Here is a 17,975-nt window from a genome sequence, read left to right on the forward strand (position 1 = left end):
CGCGCAGATCACGTTGGGCTTTTAAGCAAACGCTTTTTTCAGAAATAAATCAGTTGTTAGATTGCGCTTGTCCGTGTGCCTTTCTTCGTCCCCGTTTGTTCCCGCGCAAGTACTACAATGAAAACTTTTAGCGTGTCATTTTCATACTCTGTTAATTTTTTCCTGTTATGTAAGGTTTGTGAGATCAATGATCTCGGTGTTGTCTTTGATAGCACCTTACAGTTTTCTGCTCACACCAAGCGCATCGTTATGCAGACTCTTCATTCTCTTGGCTCTGTTTGCACAATATCTAGAGAATTCAATTCTCCTATGCCCTTGCGAAAATTGTACACTACAAGATGTCTTCCCCAACTTGAATATGCCTCCGTGATCTGGAATGCCATTTCAAAATCCAGCAGTAACACCATTCACCGGGTTCAGAAAATAATCTTAAGGATATATAACCATCGCTTCGCTAGAAATGACTATGGATCTTGTTCTCACACACTTTGATCATTGTCACTGCCATCACTTCACTGCCAGTGATATCGTGCTGATCTTCTATTTCTTTTCAAGCTTGTTCATGGCATCATCACCTACTCTTAACTGCTCAGTTTTAGTGTTTTTTGCGTTCCACGTGAGATGACCAGACAGCATAGATCGTTTCATGCACATACACCCAAAAGCAAAAGTTTACAGGACGTTGGCTCCGCAACAAATGTGAATTTCTGCTCCATTAGTGCATAATGCTTCTAATCTACCTGGTGTCTGTATAAGGTGCAATACCAACTACAGGCTGGAACATTTATTTGGAGGTTATGTTCTCAGACAAAGTGAGAATATAGCTTTCTCGAACATTTAACGTCCTGCAAACTTTTGCTGTTGGGTGTATCTGCCTGCCTCTGCTAACACTTAGTCGTCCATAAGATACAGTCATTACATTGCTTACTTTCTTGATCTTGATGTTTTTCAAAACTCACATTGTCCAAGCTGTTTTAATATAGTGTCGGACATTGTACAAATTCTTTTCTCCTTTGTCTTTCAGCCTGCATTGTGCATTGTTGTATGTGATTTTATTTATCATTGTCCTTCTATCTATTCCTCTTGTTGTGTTATTGTATTTTCGCCCTGTTATCCTGACTGTTTGTTTTTACAATTTAGCTTTTTTTGTTTCTATTTTCTCCAGTAGACTATCTTTATTCTGCTATCATCATCATCATCATCATCATCATCATCATCATTATTATTATTATTATTATCATCATCATCATCATCATCATCATCATTATTGTTGTTGCTGCAAGGCAGGACAGAAAGAAAAGTAACATGCCATTAAAGGTACACCCTTGTGAAAAACTGGATCGGTTTAGACTGATAAATTATTCAGTGAAAGCTGTATTGTCAAATAAGCCATCATAGTTTCTTTATTAGAAGTGAAAATGATGCAAGGTTTCATTTTCAAATTTCACGCTGGGATTCCAGCTCCTGAACATCTGTGTGACGTAACGAATTTCAAGTACTTTTTTTCTTATTTTAGCTACATTGGCTGGATAAACTTTGCTGAAACTTGCTACATTAGGTCTCTGGCTCCCTTAAAAGAAAATGTGTCTACTTCAGGTCCATTCGATTCACCCTGCACTATCTGAACTGGTTCATGGTAGTGACGTCAGAGTGCCGTCGTCGTGCAGGGAACGTTTCAGAAAGTGCAGCAGCAACGAGATGCCGAAACGAATACGAGAGTGCAGATGTCGTGCAAGCCCTCTGCTACGGTCGGCTGTCTCGCGAATTGTGGAGGTTGTGATTCGTAAAAGTCGCCGCCGCTTACGCTGCCTCGCATTTCAAACTACCCGAAAACATTCACTGACGTATTTGTTGGGCGCCGTTAAAATAGCCACGAATGCAGTCGGCTGCGTCGTCTGCTGCGGTTACAGCCATCTTTTGCTGCACGGACTCGGCACTACCTCACGAGTAAGTGCAGGGAAATCGTGAACTAGCCTTGCACGACGGCTGCACTTTTTCGAAACGAATACCGCAGTGCCGACGCCGCCATGTTGAACTCGTGAAACGAATGCCGGAGTGCAGCGCCACCGTGAACCGGTTCACGAAGTGCAGGTGAAACGAATGGACCTTTCAATTTTCCTAATAAATAATCATATAGGCCATAGCAGACACCGTCAATATCTGTGACTTCGCAACTAGTTGGCATTGGAACCTCAAGGCGGCGACGCTGCATGTTTATTCTTTGGGCACGTTTTCTCGCTTGCCAAGTGTCTTGTTATGGAAAGACTTAAGGAAAGAGTGGTACGTTCATATCATCAAAGGGTAAATCACTATTGCAGGATGATGATGATGATGAAATAAACTTTTAATTTGCCAAAACAATGTTCCCGAGCTCTTAAGCTTGGGGTCACTCTAGGTGGGAGGGTCCCTAAAATGATTTTTCTGTTTTGTGTCTGCTTAATGCAGGATTTATTAGCTAGCCTTTCTTAATTATATTTATAATTGTTCTCAAAGCATTTGTAAAAACAAAATAATAAATGTTCCTTTTTTTCTCCCTAGAACCTCAAGAATACCAAGACAAGGAGAAGGTGGAAAAGATGAGCGCTGAGACATTAGTCTCAACTGAGGACACTGTATTTTTAAAACCCATTCGTCACGAAAAATTCTTTATTAAGACTGCTGAGGAAAGAAAAATGCCTGAAGAAGAATCCTTTATTGATCAGTTGCCAAGAAGGGCAACTGTTGAAACTTACACAGAACAAGTTGAAGCCACAAAAATTTTCATACAAGAAGAGATCTCTGTTCAGAAAAAGCTTCTCAAGGAAGAAATAACTCAAGAGGAGATTAAAGAGACTAAGCAAGCAATCAAAGAATGGCCAGAGCGTGTAGAAGAAGTCCCCGAATTTTTTAAGAAAGTACTAAAGCCAATACCACGACATCAGCAAGTAATGCCAGAAAGAGATGACATAACACAAATTTCCCCCTTTGAAGAGCAGCCAAAACCTGTGGAAGAACTGCCACATGCTTTGCCAGAAGCAGTGCAGGAGAGGGACCAACCTTTAAAGCGTGAACCCCCTGCTGACAAAAAGCCTAAAACAAAAGTACCTTTAACTCATCCAGGAGAAAGTGAAACGCCAGAGTTTTTGACAAAAACATTAAAACCAACAGAAAAGTTCCGCAAGAAAGATATACCAGAAAGAGTAGAAGAAACGGAACTTCACAAATTCACAAAACGAAAAGTGACTATGCCAGAGCAAGTAGACCAAAAAGAAGTATACACTGAAACAGAAGAGGTGACCGAGATAAGCAGGCTACCAAAATTGAAGAAACCAGATCAGAGGCTACAACAAAAAGATATACCCATGACTGAGGAAATAAGCGAAGTGAGTGATACTACACTACTGTCATGGCCAAAGAAAGACAAACCACTCGACCAAAAACCAAAAGACAAATTTGACCTTGAAGAAGTGTCACCTACAAAGAAAGGAAAGCACGACAAGGTTACTACTGAAACCGTTAAGATAACCGAGGAATCCGATTCAAGGATGCTGCATCAACGACCAGTCGAAGCTGAAGAGCTTAAGAAACCAAAAGCGCTCAGACCAGCAGAATACAAGGCTCCAGAAGTACATGAAAAGAAAGCAACCATTAAAGTTTTTCAAGTACCTAAACCAAGAATGCCAGGAAGGAAAGAAATCCCACAAGAGCTTCCACTTCTGCAAGAGACCAAACAACCTGTACAGCAGACTGATGTCATCAGTAAATCTTTGGAAAAGCCTAAGGAAACTCCTGAAGTTGCGTACCAGACAGATGAGGTTGTTGAAGTAACCGAAACAATTGCATTGGCAAAGGTACAAAAGCAAAAGAAACCAAAGAAGAAGAAACCTGAAGAGGAAGAAGATGTTCAGGTGGTGGAAGAAACTGAGCAAATAGTTGACCTTGAGTCAAAAACACGGCTAAAGGAAGAGAGGCCAAAGGAAAAACCAGCAGTTGAAGAAATCACTGTCCCTGAGAGAAAGCAAAAACCGCGAGAAATCACAACTGAAGCTGTGGAAATTCCAGATATCACCGATGTTAAAACTATCCCACGTACAGATATTATAACAGAGTCCCTGGAAAGGCCCACAGAAATTTCTCAGGTTGAATACAAAACAGAGATGGTGGTTGAAGAAACTGAAAGCATTGAGTTAGCCAAGATGCCTAAGCCAAAAAAGCCAAAGAAGAAGAGGAAACCTGAAGAAGAGGAAGCACCACTTGCAGAAGACATAGAGCATATAGTAAATCTTGAATCGAAAGCAAGACCAAAGAAAGAGCCAGTGGTTAAAGAAGTCACTATCCTTAAGAAAGAGGAAAAACCCCGAAAAATTACGACTGAGGCTGTGGAAATTCCAGATATTACTGATGTTAAGACCATCCCACATGCTGATATCATCACTGAATCTCTGGAAAGACCGAAGGAAATTTCTCGGGTAGAATATGAAACAGAGGAAGTTCTTGAGGAAACTGAAACGATTGAATTGGGCAAGGCACCTAAGCCAAAGAAACCAAAGAAGAAGAAGCCTGAAGAGGAGGAGGAAGTACCAATTGTGGAAGAGACGGAACAAATAGTAGACATCGGGTCGAAAGCACGGCCAAAGGAAGAAAAGCCTGAGGAAGCGCCCGTGGTTGAAGAAATCATAATCCTTGAGAAAGAGGAAAAACCACGAGAAATCACTACTGAGGCCGTGGAAATTCCGGATATCACTGACGTTAAAACTGTCCAGCGCACCGATATCATCACTGAATCTTTGGAAAGACCAAAGGAAATTGCTCAGGTTGAGTACAAAACAGAAGAAGTTGTTGAAGAAACTGAAACGATTGAATTGGCCAAGGTGCCTAAGCCAAAGAAGCCGAAGAAGAAGAAGAAACCTGAAGAGGAGGAGGAAGTACCAATTGTGGATGAGACGGAGCAAATAGTAGACCTTGAGTCTAAGGCACGGCCAAAGGAAGAAAAGCCTAAGGAAGCACCAGTGGTTGAAGAAGTCACTATCCTTAAGAAAGAGGAAAAACCACGAAAAATCACGACTGAGGCTGTGGAAATTCCAGATATCACTGATGTTAAAACTGTCCAGCGCACAGATATCATCACTGAATCTTTGGAAAGACCAAAGGAAATTGCTCAGGTTGAGTACAAAACAGAAGAAGTTGTTGAAGAAACTGAAACGATTGAATTGGGCAAGGCACCTAAGCCAAAGAAGCCAAAGAAGAAGAAGAAACCTGAAGAGGAGGAGGAAGTACCAATTGTGGAAGAGACGGAGCAAACAGTAGACCTTGAGTCTAAGGCAAGGCCAAAGGAAGAAAAGCCTAAGGAAGCACCAGTGGTTGAAATCACAATCCTTGAAAAAGAGGAAAAGCCACGAGAAATAACGACTGAGGCTGTGGAACTTCCAGACATCACAGAGATTAAGACTGTACAGCGCACAGATATTATCACTGAATCTTTGGAAAGACCAAAGGAAATTGCTCAGGTTGAGTACAAAACAGAGGAAATTGTTGAAGAAACTGAGACAATTGAATTGGCCAAGGTGCCTAAGCCAAAGAAGCCGAAGAAGAAGACGAAACCTGAAGAAGAGGAGGAAGTACCAATTGTGGAAGAGACGGAGCAAACAGTAGACCTTGAGTCTAAGGCAAGGCCAAAGGAAGAAAAGCCTAAGGAAGCACCAGTGGTTGAAGAAATCACAATCCTTGAAAAAGATGAAAAGCCACGAGAAATAACGACTGAGGCAGTGGAACTTCCAGACATCACAGAGGTTAAAACTGTACAGCGCACAGATATTATCACTGAATCTTTGGAAAGACCAAAGGAAATTATTCAGGTTGAGTACAAAACAGAGGAAATTGTTGAAGAAACTGAGATGATTGAATTGGCCAAGGTGCCTAAGCCAAAGAAGCCGAAGAAGAAGAAGAAACCTGAAGAGGAGGAGGAAGTACCAATTGTGGAAGAGACGGAGCAAATAGTAGACCTCGAGTCGAAAGCACGGCCAAAGGAAGAAAAGCCTAAGGAAGCACCAGTGGTTCAAGAAATCACAATCCTTCAAAAAGAGGAAAAGCCACGAGAAATAACGACTGAGGCTGTGGAAATTCCAGACATCACTGATGTTAAGGCTGTCCACCGCACAGATATCATCACTGAATCTTTGGAAAGACCGAAGGAAATTGCTCAGGTTGAGTACAAAACAGAAGAAGTTGTTGAAGAAACTGAAACGATTGAATTGGCCAAGGTACCTAAGCCAAAGAAGCCCAAGAAGAAGAAGAAACCTGAAGAGGAGGAGGAAGTACCAACCGTGGAAGAGACGGAGCAAATAGTAGACCTCGAGTCGAAAGCACGGCCAAAGGAAGAAAAGCCTGAGGAAGCGCCCATGGTTGAAGAAATCATAATTCTTGAGAAAGAGGAAAAGCCACGAGAAATCACTACTGAGGCCGTGGAAATTCCTGATGTCACTGATGTTAAGACTGTCCAGCGCACAGATATCATCACTGAATCTTTGGAAAGACCGAAGGAAATTGCTCAGGTTGAGTACAAAACAGAAGAAGTTGTCGAAGAAACTGAAACGATCGAATTGGCCAAGGTACCTAAGCCAAAGAAGCCAAAGAAGAAGAAGAAACCTGAAGAGGAGGAGGAAGTACCAATTGTGGAAGAAACGGAGCAAATAGTAGACCTCGAGTCGAAAGCACGGCCAAAGGAAGAAAAGCCTAAGGAAGCACCAGTGGTTGAAGAAATCACAATCCTTGAAAAAGAGGAAAAGCCACGAGAAATAACGACTGAGGCTGTGGAACTTCCAGACATCACAGAAATTAAGACTGTACAGCGCACAGATATTATCACTGAATCTTTGGAAAGACCAAAGGAAATTGCTCAGGTTGAGTATAAAACAGAGGAAATTGTTGAAGAAACTGAAACGATTGAATTGGCCAAGGTGCCTAAGCCAAAGAAGCCGAAGAAGAAGAAGAAACCTGAAGAAGAGGAGGAAGTACCAATTGTGGAAGAGACGGAGCAAATAGTAGACCTCGAGTCGAAAGCACGACCAAAGGAAGAAAAGCCTAAGGAAGCACCCGTGGTTGAAGAAATCATAATCCTTGAGAAAGAGGAAAGACCACGAGAAATCACTACTGAGGCCGTGGAAATTCCTGATATCATTGATGTTAAGACTGTCCAGCGCACAGATATCATCACTGAATCTTTGGAAAGACCGAAGGAAATTGCTCAGGTTGAGTACAAAACAGAAGTTGTCGAAGAAACTGAAACGATCGAACTGGCCAAGGTACCTAAGCCAAAGAAGCCAAAGAAGAAGAAGAAACCGGAAGAGGAGGAGGAAGTACCAACTGTGGAAGAAACGGAGCAAATAGTAGACCTCGAGTCGAAAGCACGACCAAAGGAAGAAAAGCCTAAAGAAGCGCCCGTGGTTGAAGAAATCATAATCCTTGAGAAAGAGGAAAAGCCACGAGAAATCACTACTGAGGCTGTGGAAATTTCGGATATCACTGATGTTAAGACTGTCCAGCGCACAGATATCATCACTGAATCTTTGGAAAGACCAAAGGAAATTGCTCTGGTTGAGTACAAAACAGAAGAAGTTGTCGAAGAAACTGAAACGATCGAATTGGCCAAGGTACCTAAGCCAAAGAAGCCAAAGAAGAAGAAGAAACCTGGAGAGGAGGAGGAAGTACCAATTGTGGAAGAGACGGAGCAAATAGTAGACCTCGAGTCGAAAGCACGGCCAAAGGAAGAAAAGCCTGAGGAAGCGCCCGTGGTTGAAGAAATCATAATCCTTGAGAAAGAGGAAAAACCACGAGAAATCACTACTGAGGCCGTGGAAATTCCGGATATCACTGATGTTAAAACTGTCCAGCGCACAGATATCATCACTGAATCTTTGGAAAGACCAAAGGAAATTGCTCAGGTTGAGTACAAAACAGAAGAAGTTGTTGAAGAAACTGAAACGATTGAATTGGCCAAGGTGCCTAAGCCAAAGAAGCCAAAGAAGAAGAAGAAACCTGAAGAGGAGGAGGAAGTACCAATTGTGGAAGAGACTGAGCAAATAGTAGACCTCGAGTCGAAAGCACGGCCAAAGGAAGAAAAGCCTGAGGAAGCGCCCGTGGTTGAAGAAATCATAATCCTTGAGAAAGAGGAAAAACCACGAGAAATCACTACTGAGGCCGTGGAAATTCCGGATATCACTGATGTTAAGACTGTCCAGCGCACAGATATTATCACTGAATCTTTGGAAAGACCGAAGGAAATTGCTCAGGTTGAGTACAAAACAGAAGATGTTCTTGAAGAAACTGAAACGATTGAATTGGCCAAGGTACCTAAGCCAAAGAAGCCAAAGAAGAAGAAGAAACCTGAAGAGGAGGAGGAAGTACCAATTGTGGAAGAGACGGAGCAAATAGTAGACCTCGAGTCGAAAGCACGGCCAAAGGAAGAAAAGCCTGAGGAAGTGCCCGTGGTTGAAGAAATCATAATCCTTGAGAAAGAGGAAAAGCCAGGAGAAATCACTACTGAGGCTGTGGAAATTCCAGGTATCACTGATGTTAAGACGATCCAGCGCACAGATATCATCACTGAATCTTTGGAAAGACCGAAGGAAATTGCTCAGGTTGAGTACAAAACAGAAGAAGTTGTTGAAGAAACTGAAACGATTGAATTGGCCAAGTTACCTAAGCCAAAGAAGCCAAAGAAGAAGAAGAAACCTGAAGAGGAAGAGGAAGTACCAATTGTGGAAGAGACGGAGCAAATAGTAGACCTCGAGTCGAAAGCACGGCCAAAGGAAGAAAAGCCTGAGGAAGTGCCCGTGGTTGAAGAAATCATAATCCTTGAGAAAAAGGAAAAGCCACGAGAAATCACTACTGAGGCTGTGGAAATTCCAGATATCACTGATGTTAAGACGATCCAGCGCACAGATATCATCACTGAATCTTTGGAAAGACCGAAGGAAATTGCTCAGGTTGAGTACAAAACAGAAGAAGTTGTTGAAGAAACTGAAACGATTGAATTGGCCAAGGTACCCAAGCCAAAGAAGCCAAAGAAGAAGAAGAAACCTGAAGAGGAAGAGGAAGTACCAATTGTGGAAGAGACGGAGCAAATAGTGGACCTCGAGTCGAAAGCACGGCCAAAGGAAGAAAAGCCTGAGGAAGCGCCCGTGGTTGAAGAAATCATAATCCTTGAGAAAGAGGAAAAGCCACGAGAAATCACTACTGAGGCTGTGGAAATTCCGGATATCACTGATGTTAAGACTATTCAGCGCACAGATATCATCACTGAATCTTTGGAAAGACCGAAGGAAATTGCTCTGGTTGAGTACAAAACAGAAGAAGTTGTCGAAGAAACTGAAACGATTGAATTGGCCAAGGTACCTAAGCCAAAGAAGCCAAAGAAGAAGAAGAAACCTGAAGAGGAGGAGGAAGTACCATTTGTTGAAGAGACGGAGCAAATAGTAGACCTCGAGTCAAAAGCACGGCCAAAGGAAGAAAAGCCTGAGGAAGCGCCCGTGGTTGAAGAAATCATAATCCTTGAGAAAGAGGAAAAACCACGAGAAATCACTACTGAGGCCGTTGAAATTCCGGATATCACTGATGTTAAGACTGTCCAGCGCACAGATATCATCACTGAATCTTTGGAAAGACCGAAGGAAATTGCTCAGGTTGAGTACAAAACAGAAGAAGTTGTTGAGGAAACTGAAACGATTGAATTGGCCAAGGTACCTAAGCCAAAGAAGCCAAAGAAGAAGAAGAAACCTGAAGAGGAGGAGGAAGTACCAATTGTGGAAGAGACTGAGCAAATAGTAGACCTCGAGTCGAAAGCACGGCCAAAGGAAGAAAAGCCTGAGGAAGCGCCCGTGGTTGAAGAAATCATAATCCTTGAGAAAGAGGAAAAACCACGAGAAATCACTACTGAGGCCGTGGAAATGCCGGATATCACTGATGTTAAGACTTTCCAGCGCACAGATATTATCACCGAATCTTTGGAAAGACCGAAGGAAATCGCTCAGGTTGAGTACAAAACAGAAGAAGTTGTTGAAGAAACTGAAACGATTGAATTGGCCAAGGTACCTAAGCCAAAGAAGCCAAAGAAGAAGAAGAAACCTGAAGAGGAGGAGGAAGTACCAATTGTGGAGGAGACGGAGCAAATAGTAGACCTCGAGTCGAAAGCACGGCCAAAGGAAGAAAAGCCTGAGGAAGCGCCCGTGGTTGAAGAAATCATAATCCTTGAGAAAGAGGAAAAACCACGAGAAATCACTACTGAGGCCGTGGAAATTCCGGATATCACTGGTGTTAAGACTGTCCAGCGCACAGATATTATCACCGAATCTTTGGAAAGACCGAAGGAAATTGCTCAGGTTGAGTACAAAACAGAAGAAGTTGTTGAAGAAACTGAAACGATTGAATTGGCCAAGGTACCTAAGCCAAAGAAGCCAAAGAAGAAGAAGAAACCTGAAGAGGAGGAGGAAGTACCAATTGTTGAAGAGACGGAGCAAATAGTAGACCTCGAGTCGAAAGCACGGCCAAAGGAAGAAAAGCCTGAGGAAGCGCCCATGGTAGAAGAAATCATAATCCTTGAGAAAGAGGAAAAACCACGAGAAATCACTACTGAGGCCGTGGAAATTCCGGATATCACTGATGTTAAAACTGTCCAGCGCACAGATATCATCACTGAATCTTTGGAAAGACCGAAGGAAATTGCTCAGGTTGAGTACAAAACAGAAGAAGTTGTTGAAGAAACTGAAACGATTGAATTGGCCAAGGTACCTAAGCCAAAGAAGCCAAAGAAGAAGAAGAAACCTGAAGAGGAAGAGGAAGTACCAATTGTGGAAGAGACGGAGCAAATAGTAGACCTCGAGTCGAAAGCACGGCCAAAGGAAGAAAAGCCTGAGGAAGCGCCCATGGTAGAAGAAATCATAATCCTTGAGAAAGAGGAAAAACCACGAGAAATCACTACTGAGGCCGTGGAAATTCCGGATATCACTGATGTTAAAACTGTCCAGCGCACAGATATTATCACTGAATCTTTGGAAAGACCGAAGGAAATTGCTCAGGTTGAGTACAAAACAGAAGAAGTTGTTGAAGAAACTGAAACGATTGAATTGGCCAAGGTACCTAAGCCAAAGAAGCCAAAGAAGAAGAAGAAAGCTGAAGAGGAGGAGGAAGTGCCAATTGTGGAAGAGACGGAGCAAATAGTAGACCTTGAGTCGAAAGCACGACCAAGGGAAGAAAAGCCTAAGGAAGCACCAGTGTTTGAAGAAATCATAATCCTTGAGAAAGAGGAAAGACCACGAGAAATCACTACTGAGGCCGTAGAAATTCCGGATATCACTGATGTTAAGACTGTACAGCGCACAGATATCATCACTGAATCTTTGGAAAGACCGAAGGAAATTGCTGAGGTTGAGTACAAAACAGAGGAAGTTGTTGAAGAAACCGAAACGATTGAATTGGCCAAAGCACCTAAGCCAAAGAAACCAAAGAAGAAGAAGAAACCCGAAGAGGAAGTGCCAGTGGTGGAAGAGACAGAGCAGATCTATGATGTAGAGTCAAAGGAATGGCCAAAAAGAAAGAAACCAGAAGAAGAAGAAATTGAAGACATTACCGTTATAGAAGAAATAACAATTGTTAAGAAAAAAACTGTAGAGACTGTCAAGGACATTAAAGATGTTTTTCAGACTGAATTCACTCAAGCACATGTCTCTGAAGAATTAGTGGTCTCTGAAATTCCTGAAGCCACAAGCGCCCATATAAGCCTTGTTGAAAGCCGTCCAGTTGTTATTGAAGAAATTAGCAGTGAGTTAAACACCGATGAACTTGAATCTGATCGTAAGCCCAAGGAAGAGAGACCACATACAGCATTAACAGAAAGTAAAGCCGTTACTGTTGAAGAAGCATTCACGTCTGAAATGCCAGAAGCTGTGAGTGTACCTGAACAAGAAACACATGAGGCGTCACAAAGTGTAATAATAGAAGAGAAGTCTCTTGTTGTTGAAGAGACAACAAGTGAACAATACGCTCCAGAATTTCTTGCTAAGGCACCCATGAAAAAGCAAAAGGCAAAGGAAGTCCTTGAACCTCAGCAATCAATAGAAATACTGGAAGCTGAAACTCTTTTGAGTACAGAAGAGTTGAAGGCACTACCAAGAGAAAAATACCAGAAAGCACTTGGTATACTAGAGGAACAGTGTCTTGCTGTTAGTGATGTGGGAGAAGAGGAAATTGCACCAGAGTTCGCACCTGATGATGTCCTCTCAAAGGAAGCTAGCAAGACGTTGCTTCTTTTTCCACAGCATCAAATCGACGTGACAGAAGTAATACCAGGTGCTGCCACTGAGGAGCTTGTTATTGCAGAAACTGTAGAGAAGAAAGGAAGCGTGACGTATGTTGAAGAATCAAGAGAAGTTTCTACAATATTGGAGGAAGTTCCTGCAGAGTTCCAATCAGCAGACATTCCAACAAAAACTGTTACGTCAAGAATAACTGAAACAGCCAGGAGCTACCCACAGTACGAAGAGCAGGCAGCAGAATTTTATGAGGGCACACCTATGCATGCTCATGCTGACCAAAGTCATGTAGAATTGACAAGAGGAACACCTGCAGTGCATGAGTTAGCTACTGAATTTTTGGCCTCTATAGAAAGGGAATCTGTGGCCTCAGTGTCACATGTGGAAATTCCCAGAGAAGTCACCACAACTGAAGAGATGGCTGCTCATTTTGACATAACTGCCCCTGAGAAAACGCATCTAACTGCTGAGTTCACACAGTTTCCACGTGATGCCATTGAGATCCATGAGCAAGCTACGGAATTCAAAGCAGATAGAGTGATATCATTGCAGCCAGGTTCAACAAATATAGGGGATGTGAAATCTTATGTTGCCTCTGAAGAGATGGCACCATTATTTGAAGCGCCATCAGCCAAGGAAGAAAACCTTGAGAAAGACATTGTTGATGTTCGAAGGGAGACCCTCTTCATTGAAGAAATACAGACGGAAGAGCAAACCCATGAAGCAGACCTTACAGTCATTCCAGAGAAGAAAACTGCCCAACCATCAAAAGTCCTTCCATCAGAACACCTCTCCATTCAGGTAATGTGCATGAAATTGACAATGCAATAGCATACAAAATTGTAAATTTAAACGAGAGTAATGTGGAAAAAATTTTATTAACACATTCAGAAAAGAAATTGTCATTTAAAAGGCATGCAACTACCTTTTATTATTGTATGCCATTTCACAACAGGCTTTACACAATTTTGGATTGTTGCATCGCTTGTTGAATATAGTGTTTCAGCCAAACTTAAAGCACTTAACTCTTTAAAATCTTAAAAGGAATACACTATAGTGTGTAATATTATTGTGATGACACAATATCTAGCTTTCTAGAGGTCGCTATTGTATAAGTTTAGTCAGAAAATTTAATCAACCATATTCTACTAATAAATCATTTTAATTAATTACCTTAGAGTGCATAATTTTCAGAAAACGTTGCTGATCTGTAGGTGAGGCTACTGCAAGCATGTGGGCCAAATATTGCACTGAATGTAGCATGTAATTTGCAATATGTTTCAAGGGCACCCAAAGAATTTACTTCTTTTTTCACAATGTCATTAGGTCCTGAGCAGCAACTGGGTCGAACAAGTGTTGGAAAATTGCGTGATCACGAGAACATTCTCACGAATATTACCATTGCTAATATTTAGTTAAATAATTGAAAAGAATACATGTCTGCAATATCAAAATAACCAAAGCAGTATTTCGTTTTTGTTCTGGTCTCTATTGGCACTTGTCATTTTCTCCTACAATCATGTGAGGCAGCACCACAGCATAGTACATGCATGCTCTTTCAAAATACTATGTGCCTGGCAGCACTGAACCCTCTACAACAGTACTCTCCAATGACTGAAAAAAATTGGTGGATTGGTCTAGTTGGCATGTCATGACTTCAGGCGAAAGTAATACCTCTGTCAAGCGGACAAGTTAACTGCACTTACAGAGTAGGTCACCTTGTTTAAGTGCACTTTGCCGACTCTAAACGTCACAAGCAGAGAGTCATAATGCGTTCACAGAACGCACTTTGCTGGCCGAATGCATAGCCTCACTGTCAGCGCTTTCAGTTGTACGAAAATGTAATGCGTGAAAAAAAAAAAAAAGGACACAGAAGTTCATTTTAGTTGTTCAACAGCTTCTAACAAAATAATTTATGATTGGCGAGAATCAAAACCTAAAGAAGCTCATTTTTTACGTATGCAATTAACGCTGTGGTCACCATTTTTAATTCAGTTAGTTTGTTTTTACTGGATTAAGTTTTTATGTTTGTATTATGAGAAGAAGTGCTTATGTTCAAATAAGTTTGTTTTCATTTATAATGCCACGTAAAACAACACTTTTTGGAAGTCTTTGTTCGTTTTAACGTACAGGCGCTCCCAGAATAATTCGGAACGCCGAGCATGCAGCCGCTCGCCGGCGGAGCGCACCGGCGGATAAATGCACGCACGGTGTGCGCATGCGCGGCCTCTCTAGCGAGCTAGTTTCGCTCCCTAGTGCATCTAGACTGGCGTTGTCTTGCACCAAAAGGGTAGCGCTAGATGCTCTTTAGCATTATCACAAGGCGAGCGCGGCGGCGATGACGCAGCACCACCGCGATTCGGCTACTCGCGGGCGCTCTCCGCCTCAAGCCATTAGATGGCGCACCGCTCAACGGACCGACCAGCGGACCGACGACCGAACATTTTCTGGCCGCTTAGGCACGCGCAGTGTCAACACCTGAATATTCTTACACCGTTTTCCAAATATATATCTCCTTATCAATCTGGCCACCGATATGTTCACGGTTGCATCAGATGAAACCACCGTCCTTTGCGAGCGCTAGTCACAGTCGCCTACCGGAAATAATCTGATCAAATAATAAATATGAAGCAAAGTAGCAAAAGAAAAGTGTCATCCAAGCACACGAACACGCACGACGGCTCTGCTCCAACGCGCGTGCATGCGCACACGCGGCTTCTCACAGCCACCACCCACCCAGCGCCCTTTATCAAAACGCTAAGGGACACACAGGGCACCGTTTTGTAGCAACACAATGCGAATCTAGGTGCAATACGGAGCAACGTTTGCTTGCTAGGGAGACCGCGCACGCGCAGACCATAGTACTACTTATACTCCGCCGGCGCGCTGCTGCGTGTCCGGCGTTCCGAATTATTCTGAGAGCGCCTGTACATGTTAAAAAAAAAACACGCTCTTAGTGTGCTGCCTCTTTTTTTTTTTTTTTTTTTACCAGGAGTGCTCTCCGTCTTCCTGTTTAGCACCACATAGCCTAAAGTGTCATTCAAGGTCCCGAAGTGTGTTCCCCATAAGTGCACTTAAGGCCAACTCTAGCGATTTTTTTTTACTATGTCAGCTTCTATGTTCCTGAGATGCTCCTCTCATGGGCCCGGTAGTAGAAATACTCAGAAAATTCGAAAATAATTTTAAATAAGCAAAAAAGCATACCACCTAAACTGAAACCCAAGCGAGCAGTACTGTCTTCGCATGACGTATAACGTGGTAAAAACGGGAAGTCATGCAAGGCATCTTAGTCCCGCCAGCACGGAGCATGGAAGCTGCGAAATCTGCGAAGAGCAGGTGTCCAGTAGAAAGGTGACGATGCCGCACCAGCTTTACCATATCTATGATTGACCGTGCCACGTGCACAAGCTCCTCGAAGCTGCCAGACAATGACAGTTGCAATTCAAACTCATTTGGAGGCCAAGTAGAATCACGATTCTTCTATAAAGTATAACACACTTGTTTACCACTATGTGCTTGCCTGATTGTGCACTCCACCACCAGATGGTACCACCTGTCCAGACCACTCAAGTTTGTCACTGCCACAATCGGGTAAAATGCTAACGCTAAGAAGCTTGTGGACAAACTAAAATTCCTTGATACTGTTATGGGAAAAATGCATCAGTTTGTGGATAGCGGAGTTTAACATCATGACGATAGGAACGATGAAACTTAATGCAAAATAAGTACGAGCCACCTTTAGCACAACGCGCAGCCTACCGTGTACGGATAGACCCTGTATACATTACGGAATGAGTTTCTGTACGGTAAAGTTTGTGCATGCGCATTTCTCAGCATGTACGATATTACCATACTTTCCATGTGGGAAACTGGCACTGCTAGCAAAAACACTCCAATATTGAGATGAAGGGTAGGCACTAGCTGCGAGTGTTTATTGACTGATATGGTAATTATACTGGGAATCGCGTACAGCCCACAATGCAACACCACTTGCCATCCATCGCAAGCCCACCCACAGGGAACTGAAATATGCATGCTAAAATATTGGAGCACTGACCAAACACAAGCGATCATTGCCTTGTGGACAGCAGACGCTGTAGGGGCACCTCGATTCCGTCACTTCTGTTGCTTTGCCATGAATGACATCACACATACAGTGTGGCCTATCATTGTGGGAAGCCAGGTGGGCGGTTCAAGGCAATCAATAAAATTCATTTCTAAACAATCTGCATATCTCTGAAACCTGTAATTTGGCATAAGTGACGGAAATGTGCAAAGGAACGTACTACCCAGCAAGTTTTATTGAGATCTATTGACCTCGATAAATCCCTACAGTTGGCCTTTAACTTGCCCGCTGGACAGGGGTATTATAAATCAGAACACACCAGCCTCATACTCAGGTTAACTACATGCTACTTTCGCAATCGGGCAACTGGCCGGCGACAATCTTAGGCATCCAAAGTGCATATGTCAACAGCTAGTCAGCGGGGCATGTATCACCTTTTGGGCTTTGAAGCATGAATTATACACATTCACACCAGTGGGAACAACGGGAATCACACTGAGATAGTGTTTTCAGCAAGATGCTTTGCTGGGCTGGTTGGAGCGTTGACATGATGGATAGTAGCATAAAAAATTAGGAAAATAAGGTCAAAAGAGCAGAGTGCTACACTGTCATTTGAACCTTACTTTTATTGGATAAGCATCTAGGTATACACTATAAAAGAGCTGAAGGTTGGGCAAGTTGGTGTTTGGACATCGTAATTTGGCATAAGTGATGGAAACGTGCAAAGGAACATACTACCCAGTGAGTTTTATTGAAATCCATTGACTGCGATAAATCGCCAGAGTTGGTATAGAGCTAGGTATACAGGTATATACATTTGCACACCCTGGCACCTGAGTAAGCGTAGTTTGAAACTCGCACAGTTGGTGGTGTAGGTACATGTTTACATTGCACTGTGGTAGGCACTGTTATGCCCTAGGTTAGTTGAAAAAACAAAACCCACACAGCAAGTGAAGCATGTACTAACTTCATCTGTAATGCCTGCGACAGAGTAACAAGAGAAAACACCTTGGAGCAGAGAAAGCAATTTGATCATCGCCGCAATGAAGCTAAGAGCTGAAAGTCACTTTCATACAAAGAATAGTGACGAAGTACTGATGCACTCGGCACCGTTTTTTATAAAAGAAATATGCATCAGCCCTCTATGTGCAGTGGGATTGTGTCTTTTGTTCAAGACAATTACTTCTCTAAGAAGAGGCTCACGCAGGCATTGCTTGTAGGGCTCTGTTCTTTTCCCCTTAGTTTACAAATATTTTGGTGCTTTCCATCGTATTTTCAGCTTGCAACAATTTACATCCTCAGTGAAAAATGCCGGGCTGCAGCACCGCTAGTGGCAAGAGGAAACATGAGCCCATTGAATATGCATAAGTGAGGTGATATGCAGGTGGTATTAGACAATTTACACACTTCTGTTAGCAAGACACAGGACTCAATGTGTGCTCCAGGCAGAAATACTAAATTACGTTAAACTCGTGGCAATGCAAGCACCTGTGCATGAGTTATTGCGGCATGCATATTGAAAAGTTGAATTCACACAACGTGCTGTTGCATATCTTGTAATAATACTGTATATGGCACCAGCACGGCAGTGTACTCTTCCACAGGTGGCGTGCCAAAAGATGTGG

General features: G+C 42.7%; 1 protein-coding gene across 1 annotated transcript in view; it reads left to right on the top strand.

Moving 5' to 3' along the window:
• Positions 1 to 17,975, top strand: part of LOC119379038 (titin) — a 294,770-nt gene that overhangs the window by 173,788 nt on the left and 103,007 nt on the right. The window contains exons 136-145 of the mRNA XM_049412985.1: positions 2,539 to 5,141; positions 5,487 to 5,543; positions 5,892 to 6,182; positions 6,531 to 6,763; positions 7,112 to 7,226; positions 7,920 to 7,976; positions 8,325 to 8,538; positions 8,887 to 9,659; positions 10,008 to 11,051; positions 11,400 to 13,085. Coding sequence (XP_049268942.1) covers positions 2,539 to 5,141; positions 5,487 to 5,543; positions 5,892 to 6,182; positions 6,531 to 6,763; positions 7,112 to 7,226; positions 7,920 to 7,976; positions 8,325 to 8,538; positions 8,887 to 9,659; positions 10,008 to 11,051; positions 11,400 to 13,085 — 7,073 coding nt within the window. The remainder of the gene's footprint in view (positions 1 to 2,538; positions 5,142 to 5,486; positions 5,544 to 5,891; positions 6,183 to 6,530; positions 6,764 to 7,111; positions 7,227 to 7,919; positions 7,977 to 8,324; positions 8,539 to 8,886; positions 9,660 to 10,007; positions 11,052 to 11,399; positions 13,086 to 17,975) is intronic.

This window comes from Rhipicephalus sanguineus, chromosome 1 (genome assembly GCF_013339695.2).
Source record: "Rhipicephalus sanguineus isolate Rsan-2018 chromosome 1, BIME_Rsan_1.4, whole genome shotgun sequence".
Classification (NCBI taxonomy): Eukaryota; Metazoa; Arthropoda; class Arachnida; order Ixodida; family Ixodidae; genus Rhipicephalus; species Rhipicephalus sanguineus.